Raw genomic sequence first — 20570 nt, forward strand, 5'->3', positions numbered from 1 at the left:
CGGTACTTCAGCGAACCAATCAGAAGCTCGATGCTGAAGAATCGCAGTCTCATCGATTTCAGTAAGGTGGTCAAACTGACCAATCGCATTTGGAGCTGAAAATCCATGAATTTTCTTACAACTGACAAAGTTTCCCTAAAAAGACCGACTTGAACTATTGCATAATGGACAGAAGAGAAACATATATATTTTTTAGCATTTTTAGAACTTTTAAAGAAAAGAAACAGCCACACAAAATATCAGTTAATATATTTTTATTAAAGTTGCATAAAAGTGTAACAAAATTGGGCAAAAAAACAAACAAGACAGTTTAGTATTGCTACAAGATACTTTTTTTCCCCAAACGACATGACCTTTAGTACAGTCTTACTCAGTTGTTTACATTTATCCTAAATTCATATTATTGTTTCTCTTTTAAATCCAACTGATTTTTTTCAATCCTCCTGTGTCCAATGAGAGAAAAGAACCAACAGCACTGATTCGATTTTACGTTAATAGTTAATGCATCTAAAAATTGCTTAGTATATAACTTCCTTTTCTAGAAAAAGAATCATTGAAAGTACAAGAACCTTTCATTCTAAAATGTCAAAAAGATTTCCACTGTGCAGCTATTGTTTTTGTATGTTCCTCAATCAAGATTAAATTAATTTGGTGGTCATAACATAAATGTAACCTAAGGCAACATCTGAAAGTATAGGTAGAGTGACTCATGTAAAATCAAATGCTGAGAAGCAGGTGAAATAAAGACAGAAAATTAAAATGTGGGGCCCATAAAAAATAGAAAAGAAAAAAGAGTGAGCAGAGAAAGAGAGAAGACATGTGTTAAACATCCAGGACAGTTGTCATTGTACCTGACTTGAAGTAATTCATAAGTGAATTCAGATGGGATGAGGAGGAGCATCTATGAATGATTCATATCTACAGATGCTAGTGATGTGTTAGTATGTTATGAGAAAAGCTCTCCTAAAACACCTGCTGGAAATGTTGGATTGGTGATTTTCAAGAGCACTGAGTGAGACTATTAGCCCTCTTATTATAATGTTTGATTGGCTGAGACTAAAAGAGCAGATGGCTTCCTGGGAAAGATGATTTAGGAGAGTCATGTGGGAGGATTAATTCTAAACGTACGTTTGGCAGTGACTGTGACGCACTGCAGCTTGTCTAGCCTGCTCTCCAGTTCCTCCCTATCGGTCTCTCGAAGAGTCAGTGTGTGCACATCTGTGGATGTATGTGAGGCCCAAGAGGCACAGCTGTGGTTGTGTGTGTGGTAATTTCTCTTGATCCCTGAGGGTGGTGGTGCCCATGAATTTCTGTGTGTGTGTGTGTGTGTGTGTGTGTGTGTGTGTGTGTGTGTTTGTGGTATGTGTAAGACAGGGGAAAATTAAAGACAAGAATCAAAGACCCAATTTTTCCTACACACGGCTCCCTTTCCGTTAATACCACAAATCCAAAGTAACTCCCTCACTCAGCTAAATCAGCTTTAATCACTCGCTTTATTAGTTTTCCTTTTTTTTAATTAAAATTTCCATGAATGTTCCTGCACACTTATTCAAGCAACAGGAAAATCAAAAACAGAGGGTAAAAAAATCCACAAAAGATTCTGTCTAACTTCTTCTGATGTCATTTTTAACCAAGTATCGTCACAGTTTCACAAAAGGTTTTTAGTCCATGTGTTCACTGAGACAGAGCAGGGAGCTTTGGAACCGAATGAAAACAAAATTCTAACAAAAATACAAACTCATAAAATAAAACCATTCTATGCACAAAGATCATATGCACAGTAATGTATACTAACATGAAATGCATTTCAAAACATTTTAAAACAATGACATTTTCCCCCTTTTCAAAGTGAAATAGAATAAAATACAAATAAAACCAATAAAATGAGAAAAATAAGCCCTGCTTATAAGGATCTGATTGAATCTCCCGTCATTTTGCCTCCACCTCCTCCCCAATGGATGCAAAAGAGGCAATGGGATTGGATGAGCACCTGCTCAGGGGTGAAAGGTCACACCCCTAAAATTGGAAAAGGAGGGATGAGATTGGTTGATGGAAGGTGGAGGTGGGAGAAGCTTCATTTCTTCTGAGGAGTACTGAGCTTCTGCATGCCACGGATCCTGTCCAGCAATTCAGCTACAAACTCCTACAGAGGAGAGAAAAAAATTATCAATAATAAGAATCTTTTAACAAATGTAACAGAGAGGTTGTTTCTTGGCACTTCAGTTCTGCAGATTTTCACACAATTACAACAGACTAATGGTCCTTGCACACAGAGTCAGAAATTTTTTTTTTATTATTATTATTATTATTATTATTATTATTATTATTATTATTTCACATTCGTCATCCCTTCCTATCATAATGCTTGATACGGATGCAAAAATGCGAAAAATCTAAACTTGATACAAAACATTTTTTTTATGATGGACAAAACTCTTGGGAGGCAGTGTGTAAACATGATTGACACAATATGACCTTGTATTTATTTTTTGACGAGCAAAAATTTAGATTCATTGTGCACAGACCTTCAGTCCTAAATATGTACACATAACTTACCTGTATTTATCCTCATTACTACAGGGCCATTGAATGCTTGAATCTAATTGGTTGATAAAACAATCTAAGGTGAGCAGTTATTTTCAGGGAAATGCATAGTTACCATTAAAAGTAGCAGCAGGTTACCATAGTATAAGCAGAATAATTGATGAAGGGACACTGAATTATTAGAAAAATGGCCTGTTGTCAATTATTCCTTACTTAATGTTCTTTAAATGAGTTACAGTGAAATATCTTTGCCTAATTTGATTTTGCTAACAATTTGTGCATAATTTAGCTGCTCTTAGATACATGATAATGTACTCACTTCAGTAGGTTTATAACAGTCTACCAGCAGTTCCTGTTGGACAATATGAGAAAAAAAAAGTCATACGAATGTAAAATCTGTTTAAAACTGAAGATGTAATGGAAAATGTTCTAAAATGTTGAAAAATGTTCTAAAATGTTGAATCTGTAATTCTTGCGAAGGATACCTTGACCCTTGCGGCACGGTCTACATCACTCTCCATGTCCAGCAGTTCATCCACATCAATCTCCAGCTCTGGAATCGCCTCCTCCTGTGAAACATAAGCATAAACAACATGAATTACAAGGTAATTATCTGTTTGGATCAAAGATGCGTCTATAATCCAAGGAAAATCTACATGGAAATGACACAACTATTCTTAGTAATTCCCTACAGCTCTAAGAAATTCTGCAGTATTCCCAGAAGGAAAGAAACCCCATGAGGAAAGAGTAGCTAGGCAAAGACAACGTGACGCTGGTTGCACAGAGGGTTCTGAATTGTTTGTGTATGTGAGTGTGTATGGAGATCTGTTAGATAGCATGTCCTTGTTCCCACCAGAGATGATGAAGGTCGGTGTAATGCTGCCTCTTCACCACTAGGGGTATCTCTTGTGTCACACAAACAGTTAACAGTCTTTGGACAAATCCATGCATCATCATACAAAATAAAGTTATCCAGGTTGTTTGCAGTTTTGTCTTTGTTGTTGTTTGTTGTTGTTGTTTTGTTTTTCAGTTTCGATTAAGTTATGTTTCCATTTGCTTTACTTTTCACTTAATCACTTCCGTGGATTATGGTAATGATGGGTATGTTACTCAATGTGTGCAAAGATCCGTGTCTACTTGCCCTGGAATGAAGTACAAATGTCTAGATAGTGTAATCTTTTGAGGGGTATTAATGATTTATACAATAAATAAAAAAAATACAACATTTGAAGCTTATCTATTTTTAATTTTTTAAGCTAGACAAAAATTACAAACACTTCTGTTCAAAAGTTTGGGTCGAGTCAGTAAGTTTTTTTTTTAATGAATTTTAAAGTTCTATTAAGTCTGCATTTATGACAGGACAAACAAATACAATACGAACAATAGCTCTGTGAGATATTAATGAACGTTTGTGTCCATGTTTTGTTTTTAGGTTTGATTTTTATTTATTTTTTATCCTAAGATTAGGTTTAAAATTGGAGTTTACAGTTTACTAAAATATGTATTTCCATAACAACTTATGATTGGATCTGTGAACATACTAGCATGCTGTTAACATGTAGTGTGCTGTTGCTAATAATCCTGCTGTCTGGCTGACCATCAATCTTAAAATAAATCTACTGTTAATATGTTAGATGTAATTATGATGCCTCCTACTTTACACATCCAGAATGGCAAGTTCCAGCATCATCTAATTATGAGCAAGACAGAAAATCAAGACTGAAAAAGAGACGAGGAATTGAACACAGTAATAAAAAACTTTGGGGACCAAATGTGATTTTGCACGGATTCAGATAAGCATGTTTGTTTTGAGAAATACTGCCGTGTCTGGCTACTTCTATCAGTCCAGTTCACAAATTTGGCCTTGGGCAGTTGGCAAGGCACTGGCCATGAAACAGATCTGTCTGCTTCTCTTTCTAAAGTCAGACGCCTTTGTCTCTACTCACAACCAACTTCCCTAATAGCTTTAAATCAAATCAAAACCCTGATTCAAATAAAAATTCAAACACTATCTCTCAGTGTGAGTTTTAGTTGTGTTTCCAAAAGCAAAAATCCAACTGTGCCAGTGGAGGCTCCAAACCTCAATTATAGCTACTGTATTTTTATCGTGTCGCCCTTTTGGCCTCCAAAATTTGGTCTCTTTCTATAAAGTGGTCTCTTTCAGTAAAGACTATATATCTCGCTCTCCACAAAGCTATAAATGGTCTTCACAAGACTCGTAGCACCCCCACCTCCCTTCTCTCTCTCTCTCACACGTTTTATCTCCCCCTATTCTGCAAACATTTGCTCCCTCAAAGCCTTTTCCAAAACACACTTCATCTTCCTCTTCCAGACACACACACACACACTCACAAGCCTTATGAACATGTATAAGCTCACAGTGGTTTTGGTGCAGTGACTCATACGGCATATTAAAATATCGTCTGGCTAGAGAAACAAGCGGTGAAGCGAGGAACATAAAACTGCCCATTGCTTCACAATTAAATAATCAAAAGGCACTTGCAAAAACAGGTCTATTTCTAGAGCTGATGCTTTTTTTTTTTGTCATTCAAATGCTCTCTTTCTTTCTTGTGCTCAATGCTACTATCAGTACTTCATCTTGTCACCACTCTTTTCCTCCCCCTTGGTTTGAGCTGCCCAGACCAGCTGTCATTGCACCTGCCTGAATACCCCTTGCCCAAATCTCTCTCTCTCTCAGCAACACAAGCACACACACACTACAGTTCATTCAGGCACACTGATATTGCCATGGCACCATCACATGTGAATGGAAGCTTTAATTGCTCTACTGAATCTACGAACCTTCAATTTGTGTCTATGACTGAGCAGTGCACATATGACTAAAGGGTGCATGAGTACACAGGAGCGAATGAGCTGTAAAAACCACTTGAGCTGGCTGTTAGAGGCTGGAATGTGAAACCGTACGTGTGTGTGTGTGTGTAGACACTAAGACAAAGAATGCAAGGCACAACATGTGGGCACCATGTGCTACTAGTCACTCAGAGAGACAGGGAAAAAGATAAAAGGAGTAAAGCTGAAACAGAAATCCGAGCAAAAGACAGGAAATTCAACCTAAATAAAACCAAAAAGCTTCTCACTATCAACTTATTTATCATTTAATCCACAGAGCTAAATGCACAGACAACCAATTAATGTTCATTTAGCCAATGTTTTCATCCAAAGAGACTTACTTATAAGAAACGCAGACCCCTGGGTAAAGGGGTTCGGTACCTTGCTAAAAGCAGTTTCCAATTGTTGTTTTATGACTGATACTGATTTTTTTTTTTTAAGAGGCCTATAACATTTATGGCAAGTCATTTAGCAGATGCTTTTATTCAAAGCAAATGAGGAACTTTGCAAGCAATGGTAGTAAATGACAACAATAGGTGATGTACCGCACAAATTTCAGGATTAAGCTCAACTTGACTAGTACAAAAACTAGAACAGAAGTTAAAAGGGGAAAAAAGTACAGAAATGAGAGAAGAAGCTGATTTCTATATGATATATTATTAGAAAGTGCTTTTATGGTTTCAAATTAAAATGTGTAGAATATAATGTAATACTGATACTGATGGTCCAACTTAATTTTTGTGTGTATTTTTAAGCTAGAAATTTGTAGATGAAAAAAAAAAAATTGTAATTATTCAAACAATAATTTAGTTCCCATGACATTTGGCATCTTCCAGCCCAGATCCTATACATTTACAATTACTACAGACAGAAAAAAATAGTTATATATTGTTAAAATATTTCGTTTAAATGCATAATATTTTACTTGCAATGCACACTTGTTGTGTAGGAGACCCCAGTTGTTCTTTAAATAATCCTAAATCAAACAGTGCTGTCAGCAACTCAGACACATGGGAATAGAATTTCATTCTAACTATTTATGAGATCCAACAGTGATCAGAGCCACATATACACACAACCTTTTGAAAGGTTGGAATCCGTAAGTCAACAAATCAACCACAATGCATATACATTTAATTCGAAAGGACACATTAAACTGATCAATGGCAACAGTAAAAACATTTTAAAAAAAAGATTTTTGAAAATTGTGTCATGGTTTGTGTGTTTGTTTGTAATTGTAAAAAAACTTAGTACAGTATTGGGTAAATTGATTTGATTATATTAGTATGGTTGTTATATTACTACGGCAACTGTAGAATTACCACAACAAATTAAATCAAGTACTATATTATAGTTCAAAAACACAATAGTATTTACTATAAATTACTATAGTATTTTTTATGTGGGTTTTCATTTTGGGGTGGAGTATCCCTTTAAGAAGAATAATGTTTGTAACACTGGTAATAATAAACTAAATGTTTCTTGAGCAGCAAACGAACATATAAGTATGATTACTGGTGGATGACTTTTCAAACTTTATTAAAATAAAAGACCACTGTAATAATACTTAGCAATATTGCCATTATTATCAAATAAATTAGGCCAATGTGATCATATGAAATCTTAACTGAAAAAAAAAAAAAAAAAAAAAACTTTTAAAACAGTACTGTACGTTACAAATGAACAAAGTCAAAAATGTTATGGAGCATGTGTGCATTGCAGGACCAGACTTCTGACTCTCAAAATACAGTTTGATCCAACCAACTGATTGTTTTGATTCTCAAATCTGTAATTGATAACACAAACAAGCACGAGGGACCAGACTGGAACTGGTGATTCCAGGCAGATCTTGTTATTTATGTGTATAATATTCATCAGCAAGCGAGTGAATGAACTGTGGGCGGTCTGTGGCCTGTCTGAGCTTAAGACTAAGTGCTTTGTGTCCATGTGAGTCAATGCATCGGTCAATGTGCAGGTGTGTTGAGCTGCTTTAGTCAGAACATGTCTACCCTGGCTTTATGGATGACTGCATTCATGTCTGTGTTCATGTGACCTTTATAATTCAGCATGTGTGTATATGAGCATCTGCAGGTCTCGTGATCGTCATCTGATGCGACATTATGAGAGCAGGAGGGTCTTGGAATCAGTTCTGCTTTGACCTACATTACACAACCGTCTTCATCACTGAGGATGAGGTTGATGGCAATATGGCTTCCCTACTGGGGACCTTGAGGTGCCAGACATAACTTAAACTTACCCAAAATGCTTTGAGTTCCTACACGACCTTGACATGTCAAGCATGTAGTCTTGTAAATCATCCTTTTGAGGAGGAAATAATTGCCTAAATAGATATATTTCTAGTTCTGTGTATACGCAGTTCCCACGAGTAGAGATTACTCCATGTAAACAGTGCTTTAGGCCTCCTTGTGATTTACAGAGTTACCTCACATGCTATTGTGGTATTATTGATGTATTTTGCAAAGTTACATCATCATGAAGTCAAAATTGCACAGAACTTCACATAGACAAGGTCAGGAAACAATTCTATTATATTAAGGCCTGTTGACATAAAGAACAAGAACTATTTTAGGCTCCTACAAGAATGAACGCTCCGTTTATTAAAAGCACTGCACTTATGTCATCTGCAACTTAAACTCTTGAGGTCTTGGATTCTAGCTGGTTGGATTCTAATATTCTAATATTTTCTTTAATCATCAAATGTTCTGAAAAGTGATTTTAACAGACCTGATGGATTTTAGTTGGGGTGTGAACTCCTCTATTCTCAAATACTAATACTAAAAATACTAATGGACTGGTCAGTATTATCAACGTTGTGCCACAGATGCCATTGACAGAACCTGTAATGAAACCCCAGAACATCCTCTGAGTTTCACATGACAAATGAGAAGGACAGAGACTGACGTCATGAAGGGCAAAACAGATCAACAACATTCAACTGCCAGTAATCACAGAGAGATTATTAACCTCATTTATCATGCAGAAGACGAAGCAAATCACTTTTTTGTTCATTGCCTGGATAAATAATCTGTCACAAAATACAATTAATCATAAGTAAAACTTATCAACTGAAACTAATTGAATGAGGTTAGCTGAATAATTGAACTAAATGACACTAAGCTAGCTGCCTTAGTTAAAAACTGAACTTAATAACTTAAGCAATTCTAAACAAAATCCCAGATTCTTGAATATGCAATACTGACACTGGTTTTTATGTAAATTTCTGTATTGTATAATGTCCTACATAAACCCATGGATATATAGTATTCATATTACAAAAAGTATGCACAATTTGTTAGATTAAAAGGGTTACAGAGAGCGCATACCCTCATCTTACCCTACTCTTCCCTAAAATTCTCACCAAGTTGTCAATGTGCTTTTTGTTTAGGTGAGTTTGAAGTGTTTCATCAATCAGAGCACATGTTGTTCTACACTCTTTACACTCTGATGCAAGTGTATATTTGCTCAGCGCTGACAGAGATATTAATGCCTGATATCTGATCACATATTCAAGTGCCAGCATTTCTACGTGTGGCTGATGACTGAAGGGGTTTCTGCATGAGTTGGTTAAACTCTGATACCATGATAAGATCAGGGAATAGAGATAAAGATGATAGAGAAGAGTGAGACTGAGAGTGAGAACCTGTGATCAGACAGGAAAAGGAAATGAGCAGACATCAGACGATCAGTTCCACTCATCTGAAGTCTTTATACCCACACATTCTCTCGCTTTCTCTCAGTCTTGTACTGTGAGCATATGCTAAAAGTTGCTTAATATTACTCAGGAGACAAATTATGTTCCAGTCCAGGTGTGCACATTCAACAGCTTTCATCATTGCACAACAATATCCAACTGGAGGAGTAAATCGGGAATTTCCTTTAGATATTTTATCTATTAAAACAACATCCTGAACTGCAAGAGCAATACGCGGGGGGGGAAATGATTCATTTCATGATGTGTGTGGACTACGTGAGTAAATACGTGTGGATAAACTGAGAAAAGAGACATGACCGTGAACGTAGCTGATGTCATAGCTGTCTGAAACAAAGGAACAAGACACAGCAGAGTCTTTTAAAAACCAGGAATGCGTAGAGATAAATGGCTAATCTGAAAATGGGAAGAGTTTAGTCCGACAAAAGTAGGAAGTTTAACACAAAACAGGCTTTGCATAAAGATATCTGAGGGGAAAATTTTAAGAACGCTTACAAATAGAAAATAAATTCACATTTAGGAATCTTCAAATGGGTACATTTAAAAATAAGTGTTTCTAAGTTTAATCTATCAATCGAGGTTGGAAATTAATAGTTTTAAGAGTAAGAGCAAAATAAACAATAGTGCCACCAAAACGGTCCACAAGAAGGAGGTTCTGCCCACCAACGGAGAAGCAAACTAATTCTGGTTACTATAGTTATCCTTTCATTTCTATAGTCAACTAAATTAAATAAGCTACATTTTGTCTTCTTTTTCAACATGAGCGTAAGCTACTACCTGTGAATGTGTGAGAATTCTTATTCATTAAAGCCTATAGACCTTAGTCAGGGTAGCGCCATATTTATTTTTTGACAGGAATGAAACCGAAGCTGTGAGGGACAGAAGTACAGTGCGGTCAAAAGATCGTAAAAGTAGTTTAAAGGGGGGGTGAAATGCTATTTCATGCATACTGAGTTTTTTACACTGTTAAAGAGTTGGATTCCCATGCTAAACATGGACAAAGTTTCAAAAATTAAGTTGTACGTTTGAAGGAGTATTTCTGTTCCAAAAATACTACTTCCGGTTTGTCACAAGTTTCGGAAAGTTTTTTTCGAGTATGGCTCTGTGTGACGTTAGATGGAGCGGAATTTCCTTATATGGGTCCTGAGGGCGCGTCTGCCGGAAGAGCACGCGCTCCTGTATAGCACAGCACTGAGAGCACAACAGACTTCACTGATCAGGTGAGTAAAACTGCTTCAAATATCTCTGTGTTGTTAACTTAGCTATCGGCGCGTAAGCACATCAAGTAAACAACATGCGATGTTGTCATCAAACTGCACGAGTAAAACTGCTTCAAATATCTTTGTGTTGTTAACTTAGCTATCGGCGCGTAAGCACATCAAGTAAACAACATGCGATGTTGTCATGAAAAAACTGCACTTTCCACATGTACAGCTTAAAAAAAAAAAAAAGACGACAAACTGGAACTTAGTCATTTTCCAAAACCGCTAAGCAAATATATACAGTTTCAGTACATACCACATAGAGACTGATTGCTGATCCTGCTCTTGTTCAATTTCAGCCTCTGGATCTGATTCTGGATCATAAATATACACTGAATCTGACTGTTAGTCGTGGTTTGTTTTGGTTGGTTTTGTCCTCACGGTGTCACAGCTTCCAGACGCGCTCAACCCAAAAGCCTACTGGCGCTCGTGATTCTTTAGCTCCGCCCACACGTCACGCCTCCAGCCACTCGTGTTTTTCCGGGAAAAATCGGTACAGACTATCTTTCTCTTATGAATATAATAAAACTAAAGACTTTTTGGAGTTATGAAGGATGCTGTACTACTCTATAGGTACTCAAGATTAACAAGATATTGAGTGAAAACGAGCATTTCACCCCCCCTTTAACAACAACTCTCTGTACAGCAAGATTCACAGTGCATTTCCTTCTGTAAGTCTACCCCTAACAGCTTCGTTTTAATCTGTGATAAATTCAATATGGCATTAAAACTTATTAAGGTCAGTGGGTAAATAACCAGAAGATTAACAGTGCACTAAATAATAAAATTATAAAAAGTGCAGTATATTTTATAACTAAAATATCTGGACAAAGAAAGCAAGCTGTGCTCAGGAAATGCCATTTCACTCCATTCTAGTAATAATACATACTATTGCTAGTTTCAGAACATTCAGGTGAATTCTAAATGAAAATGGGAGAGACGAGATGGTCTCAAGTCAAGTACAGATATTTGCTCTGAATCACTAACTCTCCACCTCAAACAGCTCACTTTACTAACCTAACCCCTGATCTATCTCATGTAAAACACACACAGTGCTGTACTATTGATTTATTCTCAGCGCTGGGTGCAATCTGACTGTATGATAGACAGCAATGGTGCTGACGGAAAGCTGGGAGAGGAGGACTAGGGACACACGCCGCCCCAGGAGAGAGGCCTCTGGTTGGGCCAGCGAGGTGTGGGGGTGTATTTCTACACACCCGCTGACTCTCATCACACACTGGGGGCTTATCAGCAGATAACACACTGATGAATACACACAGAGTAAGCAGGCCTTTTTCCTTTCATTAGAACAACAACAAAAAAGAAAAGAGATTTTACCTTTATTTAAACATCAGCAATGTTATAAAGAGAAAGGAACCGATCTTATGTTGTCTTTTCTTTAAAAATAGTTTCTATCTTTCATTATTTATTACACAAGTAGCTATGATTGTAGAGTGTTATAGGGGTGTAAACCAAGGCTCCAATTAAGGGGGGGATGGAACCCACCTGTTTGAAAAAAAGAAAAGCATCCCTTCTGTAAAACTGCAATCCCCCTAACCATCCCCTTTGGTTCAGTAATAATGCGAATTATGTACATTACTTCATTATGTATCATGCAAATGTTAAAGTTATCAACTTATGATCATTTACCAAGTAAATAGCGGCCATTAGCCAATCAGAACTCGGTACTGTAACATACAAGCTGAAGCAAATCTTCATAATTTGTCTTGCAAAATGATTCAAGCACAACTTTTTAAGTGCTTTAAAAAGAAGACAACAGAATATACGATTTTTTTTTCTTGATTAGAATTTAAAGCCATTCCCCTGACATAATGTTATTGTTCTGTATGCGTGAAGGGGACTTAGAGATGATATGAGAGCTAACAGTATCTTGCAAACAAACAAACAAACCAAAACTCCTCTTGAGAGTTTAAAAGTATGGTTTGAATGATGCTGTTTTTGAACGAATCAAGTGAGCCGGATTCAAAGGTCCATTTCGATAAATTAGCCATTTTGAATGAGCAGTTTGCCTTGAATGATTCAATTAATCATTTACCTTTTGGTGGTTTTGTCATATTTATTGTAAATTTTGTAAATGGAGACAAATTTACAAAAGAAATTAAAACCCCACCTTTTATTATTATTATTAATAGGCTATTATTATTTTACAATTTGACCACTGAGTGAAATGGGACACGTGTGGCTATTCGTACCAAAAATTTGGGTCATTACATTTTTTTCAGGAAATTCAAACACTGTGGCGCCAGATCGCTGTATAAACACCTCATTCTAATGGCAGCGCAGAGCACGAGTGAGTGCGATCATCCCTCCATCTTTACTAGTTTTAACGCAAAATAATCATGAATGAACAAATATATACTATATTTTACTTTACCTGTGAGCAGTGTTGGGGAAAGTTACTTATTACTTGCATTAAAAGTAATGCATTACAATATTGCGTTACTCCCTAAAAATTACGTTACTTCGTTACTGTTTATAGAAAGTAACTGCGTTATATTACTTTTGTGTTACTTTTGCATTACTTATTAAATCTGGGATGAGCTTGCTTGCTTGTTTGTTTGTTTTTAATATAACAAGTGATATTTTTAGCAAATATAAAAACACTTTTACACCAAAAAGTGAAAGGAATAAGCCTCAGGCTGAAGGAAAAGTAGAACAGTAGTCTGTACAGAACACAGGAGAGTCAATAAATAGGAAAACAAAGTAACTGCATTACTTTAATGCATTACTTTACTGGTTACTAAAAGTGATCGGATTACATAACTTGCATTACTTGTAATGTGTTACCCCCAACACTACATATATACATACATACACACACACACATATATATAAATACATACATACATACATATCTTTCCTTGTGCTGTACCGAAACCAAATAAAACCACGACATTAAAACTGAGGTATGTACCAAACAGTCATGTTTGTGTAGCAGTATTAAACCCCTATGTGGAAATGAAATTAATGAATTATTGTAAACAAACTCAGTGTCTCTGAATGTTCACATTATGTAACAAATGCCATGACCTCTAGGGAGGGAGCGCATGCTTTATACAAGAGACCAAATCATATGGGAGCTGTTCCCATAGAGATACTGCAGCTCATCTTAGCACAAACACAAAATCAACAGGTCACTACACATCAGACCTTCCACTTCCTTCTAAACAAAAATTTAAGAAAAAGGAAAAATCACAAGCAGCCATTAGATAAAAGAATCCAGATGCACTGAGAGAGTCTGGAGTGACAGAAAGAAAAATGTAAGAACAAGTAGTGATTGGATGGATTGTTAAGTCTGTGACAAGCAGAGAGGCCTAATTAAGATAAACCATAATGACCTCACACAATGAAAGAAATCACAATCAGTCCTTAAGCTTAATCAACTGGCAAGCCCACAGAACTATAGAGATTTAAGGCTGCTACACAGCAAGCAATATGTTTTGGTTCAGTCTAAATTCATCTCCATTAATCTGAATGGAAATCATTTAGACTCTCTGGCATCCTCTCTTTCAGGAAATGTGCCACCAAAGTAAATGTCTGATTATTCAGCAAAAAAATATATTGATAGTGAACATTAACCAACATAAGAGAACCATGAACATGTAATGGTAAATATTCAAATACTGATTTCAAATCTCACAAGATAATTCAGGTAAATCTGTGCTGACAAAAAAACTTTCTGTGTTAAATAAACAGGCTTCAAAAATTTGAACTGATGGACGATATGAGCTATTTTACATAATTTTACAAAATATCATGAGACCTTGAATCAAATACAGTGCACAGAGGTTTTTTTTTAGTCTATTTAAATCTGGCTACTTGGTTGTTCCTTCTAAAGTAGAACATTTTGCAATGGAAAAGAGAGAAAGGACAAGAGGTGATAAGAGAAACACCCAACAGGGCAACACCTGCTAGCTTCTCTCTCTTTCTCTCGTCTGTCGTTTCTGGAGCGGAATAAAGCAGGCAAGCATTCATCAAATTCCCTAGATTAGAGCACTTTAGGATATTCTGTCTGGGCTCCTGTAAGAGTTTGCGCATGTGTATTTTATTCACACTTGATTGAAAGTCCAATTCATTACGTCACCCACAATTCCACTAATCCACCAAGTACTTCCAAAACAGGGCACTTCCATTAACAAGAGTAAATATGGCCGACAAACACTGAAAAGAAACATCCACTTCTGCATAATCCAGCCTTTACATGAAGCTAGAAATCAAAGAGGGAAACAGGAAACTGTCACTGTGCTCCGCTGCTCTCGTTTCTGTAATTACAGGTTTCTAGTGGTAATTAAAATGAAACCCTTTACAGTAATGAAAGTGTTTCGGTATCATTAAAAGACTTAAGGATATACATTGCTGTGACTACACCCATTGACCTAACATATGGCTGCTGATGTCACAGGTACAGCCAAGGCCAAGATGAGTTTGTATTGTAGCGATTGGTCTGCATGTTTAAGAAGGGAGGAGAACTGATATAGATATAGATTTTTTTTTTCTTTACTTCTTAATTTAGTGGTCCAATGGCAATCTGAAGGCAGCTTTACATGCCCCCTCTAGCTCTCTAAACACATTTGTCACATGTAGAATAAAAAACTCAACACACATTAGGTGTGAAAAAAAAAAAAAATTCTGCTGTAATGGTTAAAGACCCTCTTTGAATTTGTACTGCTCTATTTAAAGCATGGCATGCTAAAGCTATCCACATTTTTTTTTTTTTTTCCTCAACTATTCCACTGCACAAAATGGTTGTGTGGTCAACCATTGTAACGCATGGATAATATGAAAGTATAGTTCACTATATTGCTAGTTGGCTTCAATGTACAGTAACTTTCAAAAGAAACACAGAATTACTTAACTGGATTATAAAGAAGCTAAAGAGCCAGACAGTCTGTCTGTTTGCAGAAGTTATCTTGGTTCACTTTGCTGAATCCTCTGCTCTTGAATTAGGCTGTGTACAAAAAGCAAAGCTATTTCCAGAACAGATCAGTCCCTTTTACATAATGATCACTGAGTGACCAACGGAAAAGGCAAGAACTGAAGACATACTTGTGTGTATGTTGAGATCAATAAGTCTCTCTAGGTCCGTAACTGAGGACCATTTAACATGGTTTGTGGTTCACTTTTAGAGAAAAGAACATTATAAATGTAAATCATTTATAACACACAAGATGATTTTATTGAGATCATCTGAGAGGTTGCTAACTCTTAGGTTGGAGTGAATATAGTAAGGCATCAGCATTAGTGTGTACTGTATACTCACCTCTCCCTCTCTGTAATTAGAGTGGGTATGTAAATATACAGTCATGTAACTGGTAGAATGTTGAATTAGATGTTGAGCAAATTAAGACGATGGCTGCATCCAAATTCACACTTTCACTAAGAAAAATCATATACTACACTGGTGATGGGACACTTTTAAGAATTTAGTAAGTGCACCAATATTGTGCTACTACTACATTATAATCAACATCTTTATACATCTATATCTGCTTGATATACATTTTGGCTTCTAGCTAAATTCATTACCTTTAAATTCATTAATAAATTGTTACAATTCATGTTTCCTGACACATGGTCTAAAACAATAAAACAGAAGCTGCTTCTGCTCTTTAGTATGTACCATAATGTAAACACAGTGCATGATATGATTATGAGGAAGTGCATCTAAAATTATAATGTATGTGTCAACAGTAATTATAAAGTAAAATTAAACAATTTAAAGTTAAAAACCAAAACAGATGTAACAAAAAAAATAAAAAAAGGTACCATTTCAGAAAATGACAAATCATGAGATGTGAATCTTTAAAATATGAAAAAGGTTTGGCCTTGTTCATGATATCCAAAAACAGGCAGGTAATATGTTGCATGATAAATCAACTGAATGATTCATGATTGCTTACAGTAATTATGAGTAAACTGTTTACTTAAAGGGAGTGCACTGACCTCAGAAGTGAAAACAGTCAGTAAACAACTGAGAACCTTTGGAGTCAAATGCAGAGAAATGATCTGGGGATTGTTATGAAACCAAGAAAGGCTCACCAAGGCTGCATTTATTTGATCATAAATAAAACAAATGAGTTATATTGTAAAGTATTGTTAAAGATTAAAATAACTATTTACTGTCACTAAATAAGTATCCCTGAACAAAAAATAAATTAAAATACAGACCCCAAACCTATGAACGGTAGTGTAGATTAGGTGTGCATATTGTTTTTGCAAATTTCTAACAGACATGCAAAGTCGTTTATTTAAATATGTATTTTGTGACATCAACATAGACATGCCTAAACCTGTTCTTTCTCCTATACACAAAAACACACATGCATGCAGAAACATGTACTGTAGCACACAAACACACAGGTGCAAAGGGAGGGGGGGGGGTGTTCCTGTCAGCCACTAGCAGGTGAGGAACTGAAATATTCAAATAAAGTCTGAGAGTAAGTGTAAAGAAGTAAGGAGATAGAAGAACTCGACATCAAGCAAATATAGAGGTAATAAACAGAGTGGCTCAACATCCTGACACAATGTATCAATGTGCACACACACACACACACAGGACTACACCAAAGCTGAGGTCAAGCAACACTGTGACCTTTACTGCCTTCTTAAAACATCAGAGTCACGACAACATATGCACACGCTTCCTGCAGTTTCGCCTGTCACTGGTATTTCCTTTGGTCATGACTCACGGTTCAGCAGTCTCCATTATGTGGCATCAACCCGATGATCCCAGAAACTGCAATTATACCTCTCCTTCTCCTCCCAAGCCTGTCAGAAGATCCTTCATCCTCTTTTTCTTTTGCCCATTTGCCTTTCTCCTTCTTGTATGGACAAATTCACTGATTCATGTGAATGAACTAGTGACAAACGTGAGTTGTGGACAAACCCTGTTACTTCAGCAAGGTGAGTGTTTAAATACACACACTTGACACTTGTCATTTAAACCTAAAGTCCAAATAAGACCTTTATTTTGCAATAACAGCATGTGTTAAAAGTGCAGTTGTATGTGGCAAAGTCTAACACACTGTGTGAGTGTTAATGAGAGGAAGGAGGGGGGAAAAAATGCTATCTTTGTGCTTCTGGCCAAAGGCACAGCTGTCCCTCTCTATACCTCCCTCCCTCCCTCCAACTCTTTCAGAGACCGCCTGTTAGTCTCCATCAATGATTGTCTGTTTACTTCTCCCTTGATTTTTGCATCCTCATTTTGTAAACTTCATTTAACACTACCATCAGTTCCCAATTTCTAAATGACTTAACATCATTAACGGAGGATGTCTCAGTTGAATGCAGTGACTCAGTCAATCATGCCCAGAAAGCACAGTAGCCGAGTTAAAAAAAAAAAATGGTTTTCTTGCCTCATGCTTCACCCTCCCAGTCTGTATTTTTGTTTTCTCCTCCCTTTTATTATCCACAGCAATTTTCCTTAACACCAAGCCACATCTGTAACTTTGTTACTAAAGCATTTCTGTCTAGTCCTTTAAAATACTATACACTCCATATCCAGGGAAACCAAACACTTGCTGTGGGGAAAGTGAGATTATAATGACTTGACTGCTTCCCCCTAAATGGCAGTATGCCACACCGGCTCCTTCCACGCCAAAACTGGTATCTTGCCTCTGACAATTTAAGTAGTTTTAAATTAAAAGGATTAAGACTCTGAAGAGACTGCCACGTCATGGATTATTGATTACTATAAAGCTAAGAAAGTTGGAAAAGTGGATTTAACATGCTGACATGAGTTTAGATAACGTGAGAAAGCAAGCAAGTTCATTTGTTTCAAGTGGTGTGGTTTATTGACTGGGGGATGGTACCACAGACATGAGTATACCAAACCACATGTTCATCTTTTTTTCTTTTTTTTTTCCAAAGTACTGGAGGTTTCATCCTGAGACAGGTTTATAGTTAACCTCTTCGCTCAAATGTGACTTATTGTTAACAAACCAGTATTTTACTTACACTGAAGTGAATTATTTTTGTTGTGGATGTTAGAAGCTAGGCCTATATAACAGGTCAAAAGATATTTGCATATAATACGCATAATAGGAAGTTTGCACATTTCTGGAGGCGTGGACACAATTCTCGGTGTAGCTTTTAGAAACGGTCTGAATTATTTTTAGTGAACGGAAAAGAATCGAATCTCTTTAATAAATGAATACATGTAAGTTACTAAAATTGGAGTAGCCTAAGCCATGTTCACCTTTGTCACGGTTCTACAATTTCCCTGCCGAGACGACATATGGTCCTCCTCACATTTTCCAGACTTTAGACTTTTTTTTTTTTTCATTTAAATTGCGCGCCATGTAACATATGTAACTATTAGCTTACGAGTTCCAGGTCCATCGCCTCACTGACGTTATCGATCATGGCGTTCGTGTTTGTGACGTCACCGCTAGATACTGGAAAACGCGCACTCGCGCAGGTAGATAAGAAGTCGAAATACAGTTAACGTAGTAACTAATGCGCTCTCCCTTTAGCGCTTAAAGTCTCTGGAAATAGAATGTGGGTCAACTGCAGATTGACGCTTAAACACACACTTACAGTCTGCCCATTGGCTGGTAATGATATTACAGTGGCTGCGCAAGATAATTTAAGCGCTGCTGCAATTAAAGCGCACTAATCTATGAATATACAATGGGTTTTTGACCCGCTGGTTACTTTGTCACGGCTTTTGTGTATTAATATAGGCTATTAACGTTACCCCCAATAATGTTTTTTAAACAACTAGCTTACTCTCAGACAGTAAAGGTTTCACAAACGAGTCTTACCTCACAGTCGTAAAGATCCGTTAGCTGGTCAATAATCCACTCTTCCAAATTAAGTCTCTTTCTCAGTTCTTTCCGGTCGTATTTCACTGTGACCCGTCCTTGTTTGCGGACCGGGGTCTCGGCTTCCTCGGTCGAACCGGGGGGAGTCTGGAAGTAAACGCGAGCTGGCTGGCTCGGTTCTGATTCTGGACTTGCTACAGCCGCCATATAGATCAGGTTTTCTTCCCCGTGTTTGTAGATCAGTGTGATTTAAAAGGCTACTAATAGAGCTATTGTTTATTCTTGCTCGCAGAACTCAATGGCATTTGGCAACTTCTTAATAATTTTTCTAAAGTCATATAAAGTTACTTGGATATTTGTTTCGCTCGGTCTTCTGACAATCTATCAAGTCGCTAAGCACTTACAGGACTACAAACCGCGTGTCTTGCTTTAGAAAGTAAGCCACAAACGCTCAAATCACTTCAAACTCCAGCGTCTTCCTCGTGGCCCACTGGTTTCGTTCAAATAAAGATGGAAGCCGTTTAAAACGATTTATCCGTTAATTTAAAGAGAAAGTCAGACTTCCCCCTCTAATACAAAACAACAAAAACAAACAGTGCAGTATCCCCCTACTTTGCTTCTTTTCTGTCCTTTCTTTACCCCTCCGCTCTCTTCCTACTCTTCCCTCACCCGAGTGATGTGTGTAACCCCCTCTGAGCCGGCTGTCCTTTCTCCCCCTCCCTCTGTGCCTGCCTCTCTCTTCCTTTCCCTCCCCTAGCTGTCTCTATTGCTGACTACTAAGTTCACCATCCCTCACTTCAGGCTCCAACCAGATAATCCTGTTATTTCAAGTAAATTGCTAAAATAGGCTAAGTGAGAAATGAAAAACAATGTTTCTTTGATAATGCCCTCTACAAGTGATACTTTTGCACTGTTAAAACGATGTCTCCTAGATTTTGGGTACTCATCAATAGCTAGCTTTTTTATTGTTTTTTTTGTTTTTGTTTTTTTCTCATGGCTGTTACAGAAGCATCTAGCTAACTAGCCAATCCAGAACTTTTCATTTGTTAAACGTAACAACCAGTTAAAGCTAAAAAAAAAAATGCTCTATTAAAAGTTTTACATTTAAAGAAATTATGTGTTGGAATCACTTTTGGAATTTGGAATTATTTCCCCCCTAGTTGATAGAAAAACATTCAAATTAAATCAAAATCCGTCCAACTTTAAAGAGCTTGAGCGTGTGGTAGAAGACATAACTCACTCATAGTACACAGCACGTTATCGTCTGTTTGTGTGTACACTAATAATAATCATTTTTGTCTGTTACCTCCAGACAAACCAGTCTTCTACGTAGAACAGTGGTTTTCAAACCGGTCCTGCAAGCACCCCTAGCACCTCACATTTTGTATCTCTCCCTAT

General features: G+C 36.9%; 1 protein-coding gene across 1 annotated transcript; it reads right to left on the minus strand.

Moving 5' to 3' along the window:
- Positions 1–237: 237 nt before the first annotated feature.
- On the minus strand, positions 238–19876 carry ppp1r14bb (protein phosphatase 1, regulatory (inhibitor) subunit 14Bb). The gene is made up of 4 exons (XM_026268707.1): positions 19173–19876; positions 3030–3113; positions 2864–2896; positions 238–2143 (listed from the first exon to the last, which is right to left on the minus strand). Exons 1-4 carry the CDS (start codon positions 19377–19379, stop codon positions 2075–2077), a joined length of 393 nt encoding a protein of 130 aa, XP_026124492.1. The 5' UTR covers positions 19380–19876; the 3' UTR covers positions 238–2074.
- Between the last annotated feature and the right edge of the window lie 694 nt (positions 19877–20570).

This window comes from Carassius auratus, chromosome 7 (assembly GCF_003368295.1).
Source record: "Carassius auratus strain Wakin chromosome 7, ASM336829v1, whole genome shotgun sequence".
NCBI classification, from domain to species: domain Eukaryota; kingdom Metazoa; phylum Chordata; class Actinopteri; order Cypriniformes; family Cyprinidae; genus Carassius; species Carassius auratus.

What these genes read in the sequence shown, in the direction of transcription:
- ppp1r14bb (XM_026268707.1), bottom strand. Translation starts at nt 19,379, where the DNA reads ATGGCGGCTGTAGCAAGTCCAGAATCAGAACCGAGCCAGCCAGCTCGC. An exon ending in ACCGTGCCGCAAGGGTCAAG is followed by an intron (nt 2,897 to 3,029) that starts GTATCCTTCGCA and finishes ATTGTCCAACAG; the next exon opens with GAACTGCTGGTAGACTGTTA. An exon ending in ACTGTTATAAACCTACTGAA is followed by an intron (nt 2,144 to 2,863) that starts GTGAGTACATTA and finishes TCTCCTCTGTAG; the next exon opens with GAGTTTGTAGCTGAATTGCT.